This window comes from Amphiura filiformis, chromosome 15 (assembly GCF_039555335.1).
Source record: "Amphiura filiformis chromosome 15, Afil_fr2py, whole genome shotgun sequence".
Lineage (NCBI taxonomy): Eukaryota > Metazoa > Echinodermata > Ophiuroidea > Amphilepidida > Amphiuridae > Amphiura > Amphiura filiformis.
In genome coordinates, this window is record NC_092642.1 from 14,958,387 (window position 1) to 14,981,353 (window position 22,967).

At 36.8% G+C, this 22,967-nt stretch overlaps 1 protein-coding gene across 1 annotated transcript in view; it reads right to left on the reverse strand.

Moving 5' to 3' along the window:
* Positions 1 to 1,491: 1,491 nt before the first annotated feature.
* The window catches only part of LOC140171288 (cornifelin homolog A-like), a 34,395-nt gene continuing 12,919 nt past the window's right edge, over positions 1,492 to 22,967 (reverse strand). The window contains exons 2-5 of the mRNA XM_072194518.1: positions 12,587 to 12,671; positions 6,295 to 6,361; positions 4,686 to 4,825; positions 1,492 to 3,262 (exon numbers count right to left, since the gene is read on the reverse strand). Of these exons, the coding sequence (XP_072050619.1) occupies positions 3,164 to 3,262; positions 4,686 to 4,825; positions 6,295 to 6,361; positions 12,587 to 12,664 (384 nt within the window). The 5' untranslated portion in view covers positions 12,665 to 12,671 and the 3' untranslated portion in view covers positions 1,492 to 3,163. The remainder of the gene's footprint in view (positions 3,263 to 4,685; positions 4,826 to 6,294; positions 6,362 to 12,586; positions 12,672 to 22,967) is intronic.

The window sequence follows — 22,967 nt, forward strand, 5'->3', positions numbered from 1 at the left end:
ATAATTATAAAAATGTGGAGATCAAGCATGTAGACCTACGGACATTTGGTCCAGATTCGTTATCACAAATCTTCAGAATGCAGTATAGAAAACAACGGAAATGGGTTCATCTTTGATACAGATATTATAGCTTTCCCTGATTAAGCAAAATAGCTTCGCGTATCAGTACGTAATTCGTCTCTTTATATGTACGTACTAATGACAACGCCAGCGTTGACACATGTTGAAGATTCGGCCCGCGAAGTTTTGCCAAAATCAATCGATTTAGATTTAGCAGTTTAGAAGATTAAAGAAGTTATGAAAAGAAATGGCACGAACATTTTTTTGTGTTCATTCCTGTTTTCTTAGAATAATACCTAAACACACACGCACACCCCAATGACACACATAAAAAGGACCCTATTTACAAACAGACAATCACGCACGAACGTAACCCACATATCATACACAAAAGCATTATACACCCTCCCATTGTACTCTCACATTCATGCACCCCCCAACACGCACACAACCAGCTCCACGAACTCCCCGTACACCACTTAATTTTCACTCTTTTCAACTGCGCACCAGCCCCATGAATGTACATCAAACATCAACATACCCAACACATCATCCACACTAGGTAAATAATAATTTTGTATAGGCTTTGAAACGAACCGATCTATAAATACTCCGCCAGCTTTGAGAGTAGCTGCTAGTCACAAAATAAGCGAAATTTATAGTCCGCGCGCGGTGAGCGATTGGTATATTGGTATCTCATTGGCTAAAAAATAATATCGCTATAGCTCAGCGATGTAATTAATTCCGCTATTATGAGTTGTCTTTAACAATATCCAGGCAAAAGTGGTTATTCTTTTGTTGAATGTCGGACATGAAAGCTTGTATTTACACCTGTCTCTATAGAATTGAAAACTCGGACAATAGTCCGAATCAACTCGCATTCCTGAAGCACTAGTCGTTCTTGGCTTCTGTGTGTGACCCCCGGGTGTGACCCGGCCATTTGAAATCGTTTGGTATACATCCCTAGCTATATGTATAAGCATAATGCTGGTGTATTTACTATTGATATGATAAAATCTCAAATCATTGAATATATTTCATTATTTTTGCTTTTTGTTAAAAACCTTTGTAAGACTTGCAGTTGAATATATGTGTTTAAAGAATATGATAAGCTGGACATAATTATCAGTGAATAAAGACAATTTGTCACATAAGGAATTGGTGCTTTGAACGAAAGAGCTGACCTAAAATTGAATAAGATTATCCTGCAATTGCAATTTACATTTACAGTGCTCACACACCCCACACCCACACACATCGAAGACATATCATACCTATGCCATGAACATCCATCATGATGAATACACATTAAACGCTCAGATCATTCACAAAAATCACTCGCATAGATGTCATTTAAAAACAACCCCACTTGAAGGTATGTACATCTAGAAATATATACCCCCCCACACCCACCCCCCACATACCTGCCACTCCATACCCAGAACCAAACATTGCATATATCATTGAAAACGTATAGGGTTAAAATTTTGAAATGTATCTTTCATATATAATTGACTAAATTCCAACGGTGAGGAAGTCCATTAGGAAACAAATTTGGAGAAAAACTTCTGTTAATAAAATACTATGCTGAGCCACCAGCCTGGGTGACTCACGCTCCAGTAATTTCAGATGATTGAGCTCAGTAATACCTCAAAGAATGTCTTCCAATTCATGAAAACAAATAGATAATCAGCTTATCGGATTAAAAGCTTAGAGGGAAGGTCTTGCTGCTCAGCGAGTGTTTGTAATTATCAGAAGGTTTTCTCCAAATTCATTCTCTAATGTCACTTTATATTATTATCAATAACAGATGCTTCAACATGATCAAAGTGATTAAATGTGAATATCCCATGAGGAATCCAGTTTTTAAATGCTATATGAACTCGGTTTAATAAACCGCGCTAATTAACGTTATAATATATTTAATAAGCTGAACACAGCGGAAATACATACACTACAACCCAGCAAACACAAACATGTTTTTGCAATGTACTATAAATGCGTTTTGTTTTGGCCAAAACTTTGGCCAAAACTTTTAAACATTTGTGATGCGATCAAGCCAAATCAGTCGGAACTCGGAAATATTGATATTGATAGATATAGCCAAACAAATGAAATATTTCCTTTTGTTACCTTTTGTTTTGGAAAGTCTTTCATTGTTCATATCTGTGGAACTATTTGTTCAATTTCAATGGAATTTTCTGCAAAATCCAGCTTTGTAAATGCTTTTTCCTATCCTAAAAGAAACTGAAAATTTCATATTTCCGAGTTCCGACTGATTTTGCTTGATCGCATCACATTTAAATGTCTGGTTATAAAGGTCATGAAAACATTTTATGTGAAAACAAACTTCAACAACATTTTGATCATGTTGTACGAATATTATTGTAAAATATTTTTGGAAAACGTTTTTGGAAAATGTTTGGTCAACATTTAATAACATGATGCTAAAATGTTTTACATCAAAAGTTTCAAAAAATGATTTCTGAATGTTATTAAAACTTTTTATACCCTTTATGTAATCCGACATTGAAACGTTTTCGGTTAAACATTTTGTTGTGCTTGCTGGGAACGACAAGTATCGAGGCACTCTTTCAATCTGTGATAAACAACATACAATTGACACAATATGTCAGTTTTAAGAAACACATGAAGTAATCAAGATTTTTCTTTCTTTAACTTTCTCTAAATATACAAATCTGGTAAATATCAGATTCAAATGGATAATAAACAACATGACTTTTTCAAAATTGCATGTAAATTTTTTTGAACTTTCTTTTTTTTTGTAAACGCACCACTATTATAACATGTATTCACGATAGGTGATGGGAATGAAATATAGGTCTAGCGATTTCCATTCATTTTGTTGGGGGAAATAAAAATCGATTTATTTTTCAGAAATCTTACAATAATGTTTTTTATGGAGGATTCGAAAAGTGGTGTATAGATTATACGCAGAATAATATATGAATATAACATTTGAGAGATATATGTAACCAGACTCGCTGAAGGTTCAAGTCTTCTCTACGTAGAGCTATGCAGGTGGCAATACATTGAGATTTTCTGGCCTGGTATTAAATATTCTTGCTATTCTTCAATATTGTTATTTTACACCGTGGACATAGTCCATCTCTCGCTTCAGTTGTGCCACAGCACACGGCCCACAGCACATCAGTGTACAGCAGTCACCACAGATACTTCCCTGTAATTTGAACAAAAAAAAACGTAAAGTCAGAAATAACTATATATATATACGCAATATGTTATATACAATGTTTTCCATGTGAGCCCGCATATTTCATACCCGCTGTGGGTCCGTGACAGATCACGTCCAAAGCCAGGACTCAAAACAATCTTGCTTTGATCATGTTACAAAGTATAAGGACTCGGAAAATGTGTAATTTGACTTATCTAGGATACACCGTTTTCAAGTTATTATCAAAAGGTCAAAGGTCAAATGTTGACTTCGGCAGGGTCAACAACGTAAAAATTGAAAGTTCGGTAAATCATTAGTAAATCTATACCAATGCCACAGCTATACCTGATACTAGGACTTCATAAGGACAGTGAACCAATTTTTATCAGAAGAGGAGGATATTAGGGAGATACCATGTCAACTAAGTTGTTTGTGGCAACCCTAAAAGAAATCCTCAAGAGATTGAACTGGTTGATAAAGGCATCGATGTAAATGGAAGGATAAACCATCGGAGGAATTCCAGATGACACTGTGATCATATGGAGACGCAACCGAGTTGGAAGAAATGTTAACTGATTTGAACATCGAAAGTAGGAAAAATATGAGCATGTCAAAAACAAAGGTCACATGTTCAACATGTATGCAGATTACAAGAAAATCAAAATTAGTAGTGAAACACTGGAACAGGTATCCAAATACACAAATCTAAGACAAAAGAAAATAAAGAGAAAAACGCAAGCAGGATGGGCAGCTTTCAGCAAACAAAAAGTCATACTAACAAACTAAACCATGCCAAATCAATGCATCTTACCTGCCATAACATATGGAAGTCAAACATGGACATTATACAAAAATATGGAAAGGAAACTTCTGACTACACAAAGAATTATGGAAAGGATGATGCTTGGGTACACAAGGAGAGATCGAAAAAATAACATCTGGTTAGGGGAATGTTATGTAGAATGTCTGATGGAAATATATCATCGATATCGATATTTGGAATAGAAATTTAAATGTATTAAATTGGTTTACAGATTATTTGTAAATAGGAAACAATATGTATATTACAATTCATGTAAATCCAGCTATATGAGCATTTCATGTGGTGTACCGCAGGGATCGATTTTAGGCCCATTACTATACTGTATGTTACTGATATTATAAATACTACCTCTGTTCTAGAACTTGTTTTGTTTGCAGACGACACTACTATTACCTATTCACACCCAGATATTATATCTAATTTTGATCTCATTAACAAGGAACTAGTTAGAGGTCAATAATTGGTTTAAAGCAAATAAGCTGTCTGTAAATACAAGCAAGACAAATTGCATGCTACTAAAAAGTATTCGATGGAACATATCTTCGATAAAATAATACCACACTGGAGAAAACATTAAAAATAATAAACACACTCATAACAACTTACCTGGATATGGTTTTCTGTTCTGATTTTAGTTCGCATGGCTATGACACCACCTTGAACGCAGTATGGAACACAGCAGTTTTCACCCATTCTTGATGCCAAATGACACTGGTAGAAAGGTCCACATAAGAATGACAAAAGACCTGTCACAGAAATTATAAATAAAACACTAAGTAGGGTGACAGGAGCCATATTTAACAGTTTACAACCATTTAAAGGCCCATTCAGTGATTTGCTCATCCGGACGATCATAAAAATCATCTAAATTCAGCTCTTTGTACCTTTGTAATTGTCATAGATGTGCTAACATAGCCTGTGAGTGGTTCAGCCAAAAGCCGTGTATTTAAGACAAAATAAGACATTTTACACGAATCTGTAATTTAGATACTGATAGTATCTAAATTAGCTACATGTATTTGAATGGGGCTTCAACTTCGTCAGTACTGCTGTTTTCATCGTTTTGTGCCAAATTTGTCATTTCAAAAATATGTAAAAGAATGATCTATTATTAGAATAGGGATTTTCCAGTTTACTAGTGCTTAAAAGACTAGAAGAAAGAGATGTATTACAGGGTTGCTCCTCCGGTGTAACAAATTATGTTATTACAACTATGTGCCTTCAAAGCAGGGTAATTGTGAACAAGCATTTCTTTTACGAAACCAATGTATTACTAATCTAGCTATAACGAATGAGGTTTGGAGTATGCCAAAATGCGCATCTTTCACCAAAATGCGATATACATTTCTGTTGATATGTTGAAATCTGGTTTTTGAAACAACGCGTCAGTTAATGCAAGTGGAACACCACTGTTCCTGAAGAAAGTGAGGGAATATTGAAAGCAGAATTTTGGAGATTGTTTGGAACAAATTTGGAAAGAATTTTGCACCACTACTTATTTGGTTCTACGGCACCATCGGTGTCCGGTGATACTGACTCTTTTTATGTTACCCTGGTGATGCTTGTATAGTGTTCTATGCAAATGTTCAGGATACGATAGAAAGGGCCACCGATAACGCTATATGACCAAATTAGATGTTGTGCCTTAGCATGAGTTTCAAAGGGTAAGTTTATAGTGTTTCGTCAGGACTGGGGATATTGCAATCACGCTGATTGGGCACCGTTAAAGGAAGTGTCCGGTAATCACAATATTAAGCCTTATATGTTAGAAAAATAATTATCAAGCACGAATCACATGGTTTTATTTCAAACAAACTCATATTAACCATAAAAACGAATAAAAACAGCCATCTCTCAACACGCGATATTCAAAATTCCCGCGCCGAAATTGTCTTGAACAGTGACGTCCCAATAGTTCAATGAAGCCTGTCGACAAATAAGCACAAATAACCATGACGTCACTGTTCTAGAACATTTCGGCGCGGGAATTTTGAATATCGCGTGTAGAGAGACGGCTGTTTTTATTCGTTTTTATGGTTATTATGAGTTTGATTGAAATAAAACCACGTGATTCGTGCTTGATAAATATTTTTCTAACATATAATACCTAATGTTGTGATTGCCGGACACTTCCTTTAACTCTCATTTCAAACACATAGGCGCCGTTATCTATCATTGCCTACAATGTTGGATTATTGCGAAACATTTTACTTACAACTGGGAATGTCATCAAAGCAAGCACATATGTTGGTATTCCACTCTCTCAATTCATGTTGTTGAACCTGCCATAAACATGATAAACGAAACAAACAAAACGTTTTGTGAACGTTGTATATTAACACATGGAATTGTGACATTGACCTAAATTTAACTAAAAAGTGCAACATGTTACATTCAGATTTTGGATTATAGTCAGGTTAAGGGTTCATGCTACTTAATATGTTAAATAGGTTTTAAAGCTCGAAAGCTAAACAAAATTATAGATTTAATCCAGGACATCAGTAAAATGCAAACGAACCACGACTGGCAAGACCTCATTTTACCATTGCGCACCGCGCACTACGAGTATTGATGATATGATGACAAAGTTTGGGTATCTATTTTTCTTTTGATTTTTGTTTGTTTGTTTGTTTGTTTGTTTGTTGTTGTTTTTTTTGAGCGGGTGGGAGTAGGAGTGTGTGTGTTTCAAAAGATTTCGGGAATTAACGAAACGAACTTTGGTTAAATTGGTTTTGATCTCTTACACATACCACTACATGTAATAGCTATATTCACTTTACATAAACGTCGATTTAAAAAAACCAGAAAATAATCAAAATCCAGGGTCCAGTCCCAAATTACCAAATCCCGGGCTATGATTGCAGCTTTTGAATTATTGAAACATATATTGGAGCCATGTAAGGGATGGGTTGAACCGCTGCAAGTCATTTCAACCAACAAAAATGATCCGTCTGCATTCTGTGTGTAATAAAAATGTCTACTTCAATCACGTTAATCATGTTCATCCTACGTTGTATAATACCATGATAATACGGTCTCATTTCAGTGACATGATCACTGGTCTGCACCACATATCATCAGCTATTGGTATAGAACCTGTGGTGTTTTTGAAAGACCGTAATATAATGAATTTTACGATTATTTTATTTAAGTTGGGAAATAATCCTGCAATACTTTTCATACTTTCTCTTCTTGTTATGCAAAATATATATCGAGGGTTCAGAACCGAAAGCCTTAACTTACTTTTTGGCGATTTTGGTACCAAAAAGAATCATCAGCACTCATACATTCTTCCAATCATAAAATTTAACCCATCAAACTTCATAATTGCAGATAGCACAATTCTACTTCGCCACATCTCAATATATAGCCACAAGATGAACACCGATAACTTACCTTCAAATCACGGTTGTTTGATGGCATGTAAAAATGAGTCATTTTAAAGAAAAGTTGAACGATGATGACACTATTTACCTTAAATCGTGTTTGCATCTTTACAAGGGGTAGACACTTGTATAATGGTATTAGAAGATCAGAAAAAAAAGACTGACAAATGGCAAGGAAATTTTCAAAAATCTTTTAGCATGAAATTTTAACAATAAGTCATATGTTATTTGGCTAATTTAAAATGTATGTAAGTAGCACCCTCAATTCGCACACAAATGCACAGTTTATAGAATAAAAATTGCCACAAAAAAGCATAAAAAAGATGAATAATTTGATATAGAAACGAAAATCTATATTAAAAATAGCGAGCAAAATATATTTGTATATTAGTGTAATAGCTGTTGGTATTGTCCACTCAGGCCTAGAATGGAACATTATAGGTCCTGTGTCATAAACTGTGTTACATTGTAAAAAAATTAAATGCTTCAAACATTTTACCTACACATCTCATTTGAAGTGGTTCATCCTCCTGAGCATTTTGGCACCTTTTTTATGGAAATCGGTTCAAAAATGAGAGAGTGCGGGCAAAAACAATCAACTTACGTTACTAATGGTTCATAAAACTCAGCTGTGTTTTTGTCAGGGAGGGAAACGCATTGCTAATTATCGGTTAAAGTATGCTGTAGACACGATATAGCGGCTAGTTGCGGCGTGGGTTCGAGGCCCAACTCTGCCGAACTAAAATTCAGGGTGTTTTAATGTCATAGTAGGGAAATGGGGCTGGGCGAATTTACGTAGGGAGGAGTGATAGAGAAGGAAAGTAAAAACTGACAAATCGGTGTTTATGAATTATCGTTATCTTCTGTGAATATGCATTAGCGGTAAGCTTTTGTTTCGTTATTTTCTGTGAACTCTAATGAGCTTGATTTTATTTGCCGAACTTGTTATTGTCAACTGTCCTCAATACATACCCTTTATTGCATCGTTGAGAAGCTGATAGATGACGGCATAATGTTATAAACTTACGAATGCAAGGCCAGAGTAATTTTGATTGAGAGTAATGAGCGTTATATTCATATATTAAATGTAAGGTAATGTATTTAGACAGGACACCAGAGAGTTCATGCCACCAGAAATAGTTACATAGACAGGACACCAGAAATAGTTATGCCTAAAATAGCGAGGAGGTGCCTAGGGGGTGTATAGGCATACTCCTCACTTCTAATGTGAAAATACAAAGACCTCGGTCTTTATGCCTGTGTCCTTTTTTATCCTCGCTGTGCACTGTGTGCGGTATCTCGCTTTGTATGCGTGACCGGGTAGGGGTGTGTGTGGGGGGGGATGGGTTGTCTGTCTGTCCGGCTATGTATTTCGCCGCGCTTCGCCGCATCAACGCGATATTTCGGGTATAGATAGGTACAGGGAAAAACATGTCCTTCGGGTGGTTTTAAAGGTCATCGGAGGTCAAGGTCAAAGGTTGTGGATTTCAACCTTTGTCCAATTGGGCTTAAACTTGGTGGGCAGAATACTTGATACCAGGGGAATATATGTGCGAAATGATATTGAGGTCAACAAAGGTCAAAGATCATCACAAAGGGTTCAAATCTATAGGGAGGATGTAACCCCACCTCTTTTTCCCACATTTACAATCATTCTGAGCAAGTATTGGTCTTTTAAATGAACTTCTGTATTTATTTACTTAGTTTAGATGTCTGGGAGTTCATTTAGACATTTTTTTACTAGATTCAATTTTTTTAATAGGGGTTTCAAATCAAATTTACGTTATGAATCCCTCCCCCTAATCCTCAGCCACCCTTGGCACGTTATTCCCAAACGTTAATGTAACGTTATTATGACGTTGTTTCGACGTCAAGTTGTGAACGTCGAAACAACGTCACTATGACGTTATATCAACGTCAGAAACTAACATGATATTTATACGGCGTTGTAATAACGTGCTTTATACGTTGAAACAACGTCATAAATGTGCGTACTAACGACATTCGTAGATGACGTTTATATGGGTCAGTTCATGACTGTTAAACCTCGTTTTAACCACGTGCTTTATACGTCGAGACAATGTGATTATGACATTATATTAACATCCAGCAAAAATGATGCTCAATCCCAAAAAGGGAGAGCGTATAAAAATTCAAAGTTTAGACCTTCAGGAATAGAAGTCGTTACTCTGAGTTTCACGCCTAAAGGCACGATGGAGAAATTTTGGCTGGACAACCATCTTCTTGGAATGGAAGAATTTACATTCCATGGTGTCAACATCCAAACTATTCCATGTCGTTTCATTTTGTGTAACGTTTTCTGAACGTATTATTCAAACGTTGTCACCCGGTCTAGTCAAACATTGCATCAACGTCGAAACAACGTCATAATGACGTTTTATCAACGTCCAAAAATCAACGTCGAAAATAACGTTGTCACGACACGAATACGAGTTCACAGATTTACGTGTTTACAACGTAAATGACAACCTAAGTCCAACGTCAGGAAACGTCGTGAAAACGTAATGTGTTAGCTGGGTTGTGATGCAATTTTCATGTGGAAAATGTTTCCTCTGCAATATGACCTCAATCAACTAGTGGGGTAGCCATGTGACCTATAAAACCATAAACTTACCAGGTAAATACACAACTAAAGTGTGTGAAAGCCAAAACATTCCAGAGAAACGGTCCTATTTTGGGGGAATATCGACAGGTCAGAGGTCCTGGAATATTGCTTGGCAAAATTATCAATTTACACGAGGACTCTCATTCGCAGGACATAAGTTCGTATAAATTGGGCATATACTAACGATCGGATTTGACTAAAAATGCCGGTAAAAAGGCAATTGGTAGTAGGCGTTTTACCCTTAGGGCATTTCATTTCGCTTCATTTCCCGGGCTCATTTATTGATAGATAGGTTTGTTTGATCAAAAAGATCCCCATGTACAAGTTAGAACGTTCATATTTCAGAATTTGTAGTTCCTCTATCTAGAATAAGTTGCTTTGAGGGTTTTTTTCTTTACACTTTCCATCATTAAATGTATCTTGATGAAAGTCATCATTATAGTTATTTGATTAAGTGTACTTCGATGACAATTGAGTGGCCCAGTATAAAAACGGCCCATGGCACATTTTTGAAAAATAGAGGGCGCTGTTGAAAAATGTCAAAGGTCACCAATGGTCATCGATACAAACATAACACATCATGAATGTAACTCGGGAATGTTGTCAATTTAATCTTTTAAGCATCAAATTTCTTATGTATTTTATTGAACATTCGTACATTTACAGTGCCGATTTCTCCCAATGACAAAAAATGTGCCATGGGCCGTTTTTATACTGGGGCACTCAATTATAGAAAAAAGTTACTTTGCCCTACAGTATGGCTTAGGTTGACTATATGTCAGAAACATATTGTCCATTACATAAATTATTTACCCACCCAAATCAGACGCTGAAATCATCGGAGTGAATGCGCAGGTCTTTTTAAGCGATAAATTTAGGCCTGTGACGAGACTGGAAGCCATGTTCATATAAGTACCTTTTGTGTGACAAGAATGAGAATATATTTCTGAATAATTAGCCACAAATTAACCGTGTGAAATAAAATTGATTGAACTGGCTGTTCTGGTTTATATTCAACATGTTTTTACTTCTCAGCACTTAATTATAGGTAAGGTGTCTTGACCCAAAGCTCACGAAATAGGTCGCTTTCGCCTTATGGAAAGGAACACGTGAATAATTATAGGAACCCATTCCCTTGGATTACACGCCAATTACGACTTTAGTATCGATCTGGATCTTTTCATTCGTACCTTAATTAGCAAGAGTCCAAGAATCAATGGGTATGGTTGGTTTTGCCTTTGAACTTCGGGCGTCCAAATAAACAGAATATATGTGTTATAATTCTTACCTTGCTGATGGTGACTGTACCCACCAAGTTTTATGCCCATAGGACAGTTTTTACTAATTTGACTTCAGATGACCCCTTGTGACCTCAAAATGACCTTCCAAAATATGGCTCTAAATGTAGACTGTACCCACCACGTTTCATGCCCATACGACAGTTTTAATAATTTGACCTGGGATGACCCCAAAACGACCGTCAAAAAATTTGACTCTAAAAGTTGACTGTACCCACCAAGTTTCATAGTTTCATGCCCATACGACATTTTTTACTATTTTGACCTCAGATGACCCCTGGGTGACCCCGGATGACCCCAAAATGACCTTCCAAAAATTTGACTCTAAAAGTTGACTGTACCAACCAAGTTTCATGCTCATACGACAGTTTTTACTAATTTGACCTCAGATGACCCTGGATGACCTCGAGTGATCTTGGCCCACTTACCGAAACAAACTTGTTCTGTCTGAGGTCCAGATGCATCCACCCACCAAGTTTGAGGAACGTGCGACCCCTAGTCTCCGAGAAAATAGGCGGAAAACAGTTTTTACTAATTTTACCTCAGATGACCCCTGGGTGACCTTGACCCACTAACCAATAAAAACTTGTTCCGTCTTAGGTCAAGATGCACCTACCCACCAAGTTGCACAAACTTGTTCCGTCTTAGGTCAAGATGCACCTACCCACCAAGTTGCATGCCCATATGACATTTTTTTATAATTTGACACCTAGATGACCTCTGGTGACCTTGACCCACTAACCAATACAAACTTGTTCCGTCCCGAGTCAAGACGCACCCACCCGTCAAGTTTGAGGAACGTGCGACCCCAGTCTCTGAGAAAAACAGTTTTTACTCATTTGACCCCTGGATGACCTCGGGTGACCTTGACCCACTAACCAATACAAACTTGTTCTGTCTGGGGTCAAGCTGCACCCACTCACCAAGTTTGAGGAACGTGCGACCCCTAGTCTCTGAGAAAATAGGCGGACAGACAGACAGAGTTACAGACAGAGGCAGCAATTGCCCCTCTTTTGATATACTAATAGTGTAAATGAGCATTCAACATCGTGTCCCTGCGAATTTGCGAAATCGCGTTTTTTTTTCAATATAGTATTTAAATAAAAGATAATTTAGATAAAAGAATTGTGAGCATTCGGCCAGATATAGTCGCTGTCTGATGTACGGAACCATGGTGGATCTGTTTTGAAGTCATACCTGAATCACCTGCGTAGCCTGCCCTGATCCTGGCTGCTGTGTTATTACCGTTGTGGTAGTGGTATGTTGTTGAGCCATGATTTATCTGTAATAGTGAACAAAATGTATAAGATATTATAGAACTGCTGAAAATTAAAAATCATTTACACCGGGCATTGGCCATATTCAGACCTGGAAGTAAAAATAACGTTGCAAACAATTCGACTGGCATTTCAGAAGACCTTTGTACAGGTACAATCTTTGCTGGTTTTTTTTTAAATATTTAACCGTAACATGATTGCATGTGTGATGCGGCCCGACTAATTTAAATTGATCTTTGTTTTCAATTTCAAGCAATTTCATGAGAGATGGGAATCCCCTTTACAAGTAATCCTGAAATAGTTTGTGTAGAAAGACATTTTATCCTGTTATGATCAGAAAAACAAAGTCAATCATATCTATTTTTCGATCTTGGAAGTTCCCATGTGTCTCAATATGACCATGATGACCATTGTATTGCATCATGTAGGGAAAATCATAGCGTGGAATTGTCCATTACCAATTTGGTATATAAGAGAGAAGGACCAGTTTTTCCTGGCAGATCTGAGTTAAAAGACGGTTAGACTTTCTAATATGTTACTCTATCTGCTTTAAAAAGAGGTGCCCGTGAGCATGGTGAGCCAGTTAATTTGTATAGCAGGTATTGTGCTATTAATCCAGCAATACATCGATGTTCTTCTCCTCTTTCTTTTTTCTTTTATTTGTTAAGTTTGTGTACTTGTATGTTGTAACTTAGGGTAGTGTAAGGGGGTGCTCGCTTCAGGCCTTTGGGCCTTTTGAGCATCTCCTCATTCAAATTTTTGTGTCTTATATATATTTTGTATGTTGATTTGAATGAAATAAAATGATGATGTATGATGATGTATGTATGAAGGGGATTTCGGGTGCAGCAAAGTGCTATTTTCTTCCCAAAAGGGGATTATTGTTCTGTAGACTTGCTGATGTCTGGTTTATGGAAAACACGTCTATCAATGTAAATTTATAGTGGAACTGTGCAGAAAAAGCCCGTTTCCTGAAGGAGTGATTGGTAAAAGCAGCGCCATTTTGGAGATTGTCATCTGTGCAAGAATTTTATTCACAAAGGATATAAATTCATGTCTTCATTCGGCTTCGCTGAGCGGCGATCTTCTCAACAGGTGAATCAGGACATATTACATGTATTAAGTGCAACAAAACTTTGTAATCACACAAGTAAAAATCTGCCGGTTAATAAGTAGTTATTATTGTGATTATATTGTATGTGCATTTATTGTTCATATGTGAAAACCATTATCAATCATACTCTATTTTTCATTTCAGATTCAGATATTGTTGATGTACAATGTGTTTTGTTGTGCATTCTGATGTGAATTTTAGTAAAAGGTCTTGCGTCAACGACTCGTAACATATCGTAATCCATGGCTGGTCTTTGTATTGTCCATGTTTTGGATGGGTTTTTTATCAAGTTGTGTACGCTTCTTTGGTCAAAAGAGATCCAAATATTGGGAAACGTGTGCTTGTGGATCAACGACTATGCGTTGTGCCTGTGCGTAGCGCGCTATAAATCACCGCACTTCTTCTTTTGAAAAAAAAAAACCCACAATTTTCACAAAATCGCTCCCACTCCCGGAAAAAGGTCCAAGAATTCCTACATACGGGTCTGCCGGATGCTGCTCTTTATTAAAAGGTGCAATATCCCATTCACTTTAGTTTCCAATAAATTTCCAGTTTCATTATTTATTATGTAGGGAGTTCTACATTATTTTTATCAAAAGATGTATGATCCGTGACCTCTCAATTGTGAACCGTGATACAATTTAAGTGATGCGCTTATGATGGTAAACTGGTCTGATAAAAATGGGCACTTCGTCACACCTTAAATTACTCATGAATAGACCCCTATGTTCAACAAATAGTGATAATGATATCAAATAATTTCATCAGATCTTTCCATCGTCATAGACGGACGACATTTTGCAATAAATATTTTTCAAATTGAAGCTTAATTTAATCCAAATGAAGAGTCAGTTTAAATCATTGGGAAACCAAATTGTAATTGAATATTTAAATAATAAGGCAATTTGTACTAATTGATTTTTTTTTCTTGTACACATCTAAATAACATGTATTATCCATGGATATCGATGTATTGCTTGCCGTATTGGCCCCCGTTGAATATTGAAGAAAAATCTTCCACAAAGTGAGGGAGTGTGGTTTTTTTTTCGAATGGAATGGGTAAATTATTTTGAAACCCATACTCCCTCTGTTTTATCTTCCACAACTAGAGTCAGTGTTTCAAACCGGAGTTAAGTTACAGAAAATTTGTACTAATTAATATATATTTTTTTTCTTGTACCATGATGCAGTCATGTCTACAGTAGAATTCAATTCGACCTTTGCAGGACTTAAACCCCATTAAAAGCTATTAAACCAAGATAACACTCATTGAAAGCAGCTCAACTGATTAAATCATATCTTCTCTGGTTAAATACACACATCATATGTTTCTGCTTTTACACGTACAATGGAGCAATGGCTGGGATTATAGTTTCAGTTGGGTGAACGATTATAAAGCGAGCGCTAGAGAACAATTCTGTGTGGGCTTTTGTTTACGAAATGAGACAAAACTCTGCTTATTGTTAACCAGCGTTCTTGAAAATGAGAAACATGGTGGTTTGCAGACTTAACACGGTTTGGAAATAATTTCTTCATATTTTTTGGTGTTATCTGTCGTTTACATATCATTCCTAAAACACCAAAGTACGAATATTTCCAAACATCTAAATTAGCTAAATATTTAGGACATGTTACAAAACTATATTGTCTAGAATTTTAGAAGAGTACTTTTAATATTGGTCGGTTATTTTTCACACAGCGACGTTAACTAGGCAATGTACTATTACCTATAACATTAACTAAAACACCAAAGTACGAATATTTCCAAACATCTAAATTAGCTAAAAATTTAGGACATGTTACAAAACTATATTTTCTAGAACTATAGAAGAGTACTTTTAATATTGGCCGGTTATTTTTCACACAGCGACGTTAACTAGGCATATCCCCATTCTTTTAACGTACGCTATTTGTAGAGGTCACGCGTCAATGGGAAAGAGCACTGTGTATTATGTATAGGAAAACGGACAGTAACTGCAGTATGCACATCTAAATAACATGTATTATCCACGGATATCGATGTATTGCATGCTGTATTGGCCCCTGTTGAATATTGAAGAAAAGTCTTCCACAAAGTGAGGGAGTGTGTTGGAATGGGTAAATTATTTTGAAACCCATACTCCCTCTGTTTTATCGTCCACAACTGGAGTCAGTGTTTCAAACCGGAGTTAAGTTACAGTTAAGTCTGTTGTATTTCATTCATCTTTTTTTCATTCAATAATAAATGAAAATACAACAGCAAACAATAAACACTAACATTGAATGAGCAGGTCTGTATGTTTCATTTATAGACCCATTCATTGATCCCAGCGCAAGTGTAAACATTTTAAACTTGTTTATAAATTGCTTAAAAGTGAAGGATAAGTCATTCAAATTGTGATTTGGTATTTTTGAAATGACAAATTTGGCAAAAAACAAAGAAAACAGCAGTACTGACGAAGTTAAAGCCCATTCAAATTCATGTAGCTATGTCCTATTTTGCCTTAAATACACGGCTTTCGGCTGAACCACTCGCAGGCTATGTTAGCACATCTATGACAATGACAAAGGTACCAAAATCTGAATTTTGATGATTTTACGATCATCCGGATGAGCAAATCACTGAATGGGCCTTTAAGCCCATGATGCTCACACTGTTTAGCTTCCACAGGGAAAGTGATGTGATTTTCCTTATTGGAACATTTGTGATATACACACCTCAAAAGAAATAAGTCCCCCTCTGAACATGTCGTCATAACATCGTGATGTTTCATTTTGTACCAACAAAACTAACTTTGAAATAATTATATGACTGTTTACTAAGTGCTGTGTGAAAATGAGAGATTTCCATGACTTCAGGACTGAATGAGCCTAAATTGAAGGCAAAAACTGCCCTTTTCAAAAGTCACAAAGTATGCCTATGCTTGTCACAAAAGTTGATTCATGGCTTGTTACTAATGGAAAACCCCATGTGTTTGAGTGCAGTTTAAAATCCTCACCAAGTGAACATTTACTGTAATGTGTATCGATTCTTGATCATTCAGCCATGCGAATCCCCTTGGTGCAGAGTTCAGCACAGTGAGTTGTAAGATGGTCAGTTCCATTCCTTGTCCCATACGCCTTGCAGTTAACAAGCATAGGCCTACTTTATGACTTTGGAAAAGGGCACTTTTTGTCTTCAATTTAGGCTCATTCAGCCCTGAAGTCATGGAAATCTCTCATTTTCACACAGCACTTAGTAAACAGTCATATAATTATTTCAAAGTTAGTTTTGTTGGTACAAAACGAAACCTTACGATGTTATGACGACGTGTTCAGAGGGGGACTTATTTCTTTTGAGGTGTTTAGTCTATTAATATACTACTTAAATATTCTGTAGGTTCGTTGATTAGCTACGTACGTTTGTTGCTATTATCAACGCATGTTATTTGCAGAAATGGCCTTCATTTTCTGTATACATAAAGTTGAAGTAACAACACTATGAATGAAACATTCACATACATGTATAACATAATAATTAGGTTAATTTTAAAGCTTAAATTTTAGAATGAAAATGTGGTGTACTCCAAGGGTAAGTTCTTGGAAACCCATCCTGCCTGCTGCGTTGGTGTTCTGTTCAAGCCAATAGTATGCCTGTATGGTCTTAGTAAATGGGTGTTCAATCACTGGTGCCACGATGTGCGCGGCACACAAAGAATATCAACCGACTCAGCAGTCAGGAACCAACTTGTGACTTCAAGCTCATTTCGTGGTAGCAGGTCAGAGTATGCTCTACGCAAATGTTCGATATCGCCCCAACCGTAGTTGATTAGTATACAAAACGTACCGACAATAAACATTAAAATAATTATTTACTGCTTTGTTTCATGATTTTATTCGAAAACAGCTCAGTATATTGATTTAAAATATTGATTTTAAAAAACTTGTTGAAAAACTCAGATGCCGATTGCCGAGAGATTTCTCATGGGACATTCCATAGTCATCCATATTTTGCAATGTTTTGTTTTCCTTTTTGCATCAATTAGAATATCTAAACTAAAAACTCTTACTGCAGATGCGAACAATATGCTCTATCATCAGATGTCTTTACCAGCTGATTACAGGCATTTCATGAATGTATTGCAATAACGATTTCCAATATTTTGATATTTTAATGAATAATCAGTCCGTTAGAATAAATTGGAAACCAAATTAATTCGTCAGCCAAGTATAGCTTCTCTCAAATCGGGCTCAATGGTCTGATATTATTGTAATCGGTTTTGACAGGTTTATGAGCCGTGACCTTGGAATAAACAACAATTGTCGAGCTAAAAATGCAATGTCATTTGACAAATCATGCACTGATGCCCGATGTACATGTATGTGTACATAGACCAAACAACAGAGCTGATATTACCACTAAGACTTCACAAAGAGTAATGCAGTCGTTATAAATACGTCTATAGCTTCAGAACTATTAGTTAGGGGGAAAAGTTCACTTTGGTGACCACTCTCTGGCTAGTAAGGTTTGACGATTGATTCGACTTCTATGGACCATTTAGAAAAAAATAGCCACCATGTCCCTCGCGAAAATCCCGGCATTTTTCGCTAGAGGCCAAAATCAAAATGGCCGCCACCACCATTTTGAAAATTTAAGTTTTGAACCAGAGCACCTATAATCATGCACAAAGACAGTTTTTCGGATATGTCAGTACAAGGATTCCGATTCTGACATTAGTTTGACATTACGGCATCATTTTCACCCAGAAATCCAAGATGGTGGCCGGCACCATCTTGAAAAATTTAATTATGAACAAGAGGACCTTAAATCGTGTACAAAGACACTTTTTTGGATAAGTCGACCACAAGGATTTCAAATTTGACATTACTTTGACATTACGAACTCATATTTCCAAGATGGTGGCCGCCGGCGCCATCTTGAAAATAATAAGTTTTGAACCAGATTACCTAAAATCGTGTACAAAGACACTTTTTCCGGTAAGTCGACCTCAAGAAATCCGAATCTGACATTAATTTGACGTTACAAAATATTTTTTGCCCAGAAATCCAAGATGGCCCCATTTGGTAGAGCGTAAATGTGATTTTTGAATGAGAGCAGAAGCATAAGTGTGTCATTTCCGCCTTATCTGGGGTTCATGTCTCTTATATGGGGTTTCAACTGCCCTATCCTGGGTTTACATCCCTTATCTAGGGATAAGGCGCCTTATCTGTGGTTTAGACGGCCTTATCCTGGGTTTACGTTCCTTACCTGTGGCTAAGATGCCTTAACCTTAGCATATCGCAGTCTAAACCCAGATAAGGCATATAAACCCCAGATAATGCGCCGTAACCCCAGATAAGCGACGTAGACCCCAGATAAAGCAGTCTAAACCCCAAATAAGGCGCCTTAACCCTAAATAAGGAACATAAACCCCAGAAAAGGCATCTAAACCCCACATAAGGTGCCTTAACTCTAGATAAGGGTTGTTAATCCCAGATAAGGGCCGTAAACCTCAGATAAGGCATCTAAACCCAAGTTAAGGCGCCTTAACCCCAGATAAGAGACGTAAACTCAGATATGGCAGTCTAAACCCCAGATAAGGCGCCGTCTGGGGTTTACTTCTCTTATATTAGGTTTATGTTCCTTATTTATGGTTAAGGCGCCTTATTTGGGGTTGGGACTGGTTTATCTGAGGTGTACGTCCCTTATCTGGGGTTACGGCGCCTTATCGGGGGTTTAAACTGTCATATATAAGTTTACGTCTATCTGGGGTTAAGGCGCCTTATCTTGGGTTTAGATGTCTTATCTGAGGTTTACGACCCTTATCTGGGGTTAACGACCCGTATCTAGAGTTTGGGCACCTTATGTGGGGTTTAGATGCCTTATCTTAGGTTTATGTTCCTTATTTAGGGTTAAAGCGCCTTATTTGGGGGTTGGACTGCTTTATCGACGGTCTACGTCCCTTATCTGGGGTTACGGCGCATTATCTGGGGTTTAGATGCCTTATCTGGGTTTAGACTGCGATATGCTAAGGTTAAGGCATCTTAGCCACAGGTAAGGAACGTAACCCAGGATAAGGCCGTCTAAACCACAGGTAAGGCGCCTTATCCCTAGATAAGGGATGTAAACCCAAGATAAGGCAGTTTAAACCCCATATAAGGGACATGAACCCCAGATAAGGCGGAAATGACACATTTATGCTTCTGCTTTCATTCAAAAATCACATTTACGCTCTACCAAATGGGGGCCATCTTGGATTTCTGGGCAAAAATTATTTTGTAACGTCAAATTAATGTCAGATTCGGATTTCTTGGGGTCGACTTACCGGAAAAAGTGTCTTTGTACACGATTTTAGGTAATCTGGTTCAAAACTTATTTTTTTCAAGATGGCGCCGGCGGCCACCATCTTGGATTTCTGGGTAAATATGAGTTCGTAATGTCAAAGTAATGTCAAATTTGAAATCCTTGTGGTCGACTTATCCAAAAAAGTGTCTTTGTACACGATTTAAGGTCCTCTTGTTCATAACTAAATTTTTCAAGATGGTGCCGGCCACCATCTTGGATTTCTGGGTGAAAATGATGCCGTAATGTCAAACTAATGTCAGAATCGGAATCCTTGTACTCGACATATCCGAAAAGTGTCTTTGTGCATGATTATAGGTGCTCTGGTTCAAAACTTAAATTTTCAAAATGGTGGTGGCGGCCATTTTGATTTTGGCCTCTAGCGAAAAATGCCGGATTTTCGCGAGGACATGGTGGCTATTTTTTTCTAAATGGTCCATAGAAGTCGAATCAATCGTCAAACCTTACTAGCCAGAGAGTGGTCACCAAAGTGAACTTTTTCCCCTAACTACTATTGATCGTATTAGTATTTACAATATGTTAAGGACGTACTACGCCCATATATTGGTTTGATTGGTCTAAAAAAATATTTTTTTCATTTATAGCTAGGCGATATATGCACGGATCATGTGAAATAAAAAGGTGCTTTTAAACCATTGTATAGTAAGTCATTTTAGCCCTATATATTTTTTGTTTACTGTATCCTAGTTACCCAGATGCGTGTTTCATAACAAACCATAATTTATTCTTTGCAACATGTTCAAGTAGGGTACATGAATAGAATAGAATACATTAAATCCTTTGTTATACTCTCTATAGAAATTCTAGTGGTATATGCAAAATATATAACACTGAATAAATTAAATAAACACTTACACAATGGATGCATAGTCATTAGTCAAGTTAATACTATAATGTGTTGTTAGGAGAGGAAAAAGCTATTAGGTCACCGTATGTCAGGTTATAGGTCAATTGGTTCAGGTCAAATTTAAGCATCAATTTTGAATACACATGTGAGAGTCTGTGATATCAGAATGAGGAATAATTTTGATATTCTGTCTTTAACTGGATATATATCGAGAAGTGCAAGATGGATATACTAATATACCTTGGGGTGTAAATAGTGAGTACAATTTAGAATGCCTAGTTGAGATGGATTTCACAAATAAATATAAAATAGTTACCAAAATCACAAAAGTTAAGCTTACGGAAAACTACCCAATATGGTGGTATAGGTGACAAGAAATACAATTGTTTTCAACATTGCTGTAGTATGGTTGTGGTAACCTGTTACCTGTGGCTTAATTAAGTTTCAGTGAAATAATGTCGCAAGTTAAAAATACAAAATATAGCTCAACATTGAAAATAGAAGCATTTTAACCAGTTCCTTTTTTGATAGTTGTGAAGCATCAAGTTCATGAAGTCATAAAAGAAATCAGGAACCACTTATTCCCATTTTACATATCAACTTTATTTCCCTAACGTGTTAGCAACACATATCCAAAATTTTAACGAAATCCGTTGATAGTAAGCTTTCCAAAATGAAGTGAATTTAGATCATCAGTGATGTACCACACTTTGGCTTCTACTATTAAAAGCATGTAAGCTACGTTGATACCGATGCCACCAATAAAACGAGAAGATTTGCCCCTTCATTTTGCATACCACTTTGTCCAATTTTTTTTGTAATTTCTTCACAAAATGCAAAAAATGCAAAAAAAATCAATGGGTGTAGTACCCCTTAAATAGAAAGACAGAGTGTATTGAATTTCCAGTGGGTGTATTGAAAATAAAACCTGCGTTTTAACTGACAACAAATCGAATTTTCTTGTAATGTGGTGTACTGAGCATGCGCAGATCGTATAAACGTGTATGAATGGAAACGCTGCGGTATCTCATATCGTGTAAGTGATATGCTTAGCCTGAGTCGCTCGGCCTATCTGGACCAAAATCGCCATGCGTAGCTTTTGAAGAACGAGTGGATTTGCCGTACTATCACGGCAATTTTTGACACGAAGATATAGGGATGATGACGCTGCGTGACGTATCATACCGTAAATATGGCAAAAGCATGATTGCAATCTACCGCGACAGTTCGTCTCACACACATAACAAATGCACGACTATCAAATAGGTTGATGACAACATTTGATTGAATGGACTACACTGCGCCATGATTACGGTGTCAAAGACACTGGTTCAAATTCTTTGTTTGGAGCCAATCAATAATTTCATGCCCAACCCCTGTAGTGTAATGCTTATTTTGTTTGTTCAGCAGAACTTGATATTAATATCTACCAAATATATATCACTTTAATAGAGGTTGTGCATAATTGTGACCGGACACGGCGAATCAGCCGTAAAGTTGACCCCGGTCAATTTTGTTTTATTCCGTGTTTATAGAAAATATATATCATACGCTTTAAAATGACATATCATTTGACTTCAAGCGATATCCAGAAGCGGGATTATGGTGTGTTGAACTCTACTCCTAAAATGGTACCTTTTTCGGTTCTATACGTGTGTCTCTTTTTCCACATTGCTAGTAATAAATGTCAAACAGTCATAATTGGCGGTCATTTCAAATCATTAGAGACATTGCGATTTTTCAAACGCAGCACGTGGCACGTACGTTTTCGCGTACGTTAATACGGTGTTGAATATGGCTAGTCTCTGTTCCAGACTGGATTGTGCTCATTCGTCACGATGGAGAACAAGAAAGTCAGAATAAAGACTATTATTTGCTCAATATCTAACAGCTTCTAAGCTAGGTCAATAGAGGGTCTAATGATTGAAAAATAACAGTGACCTGAGACTATGCCTAAATTCAAACAGACCGCTTTTGATTTTGATTAAAATTTTGACCTACATGTTGATTAAACCTAA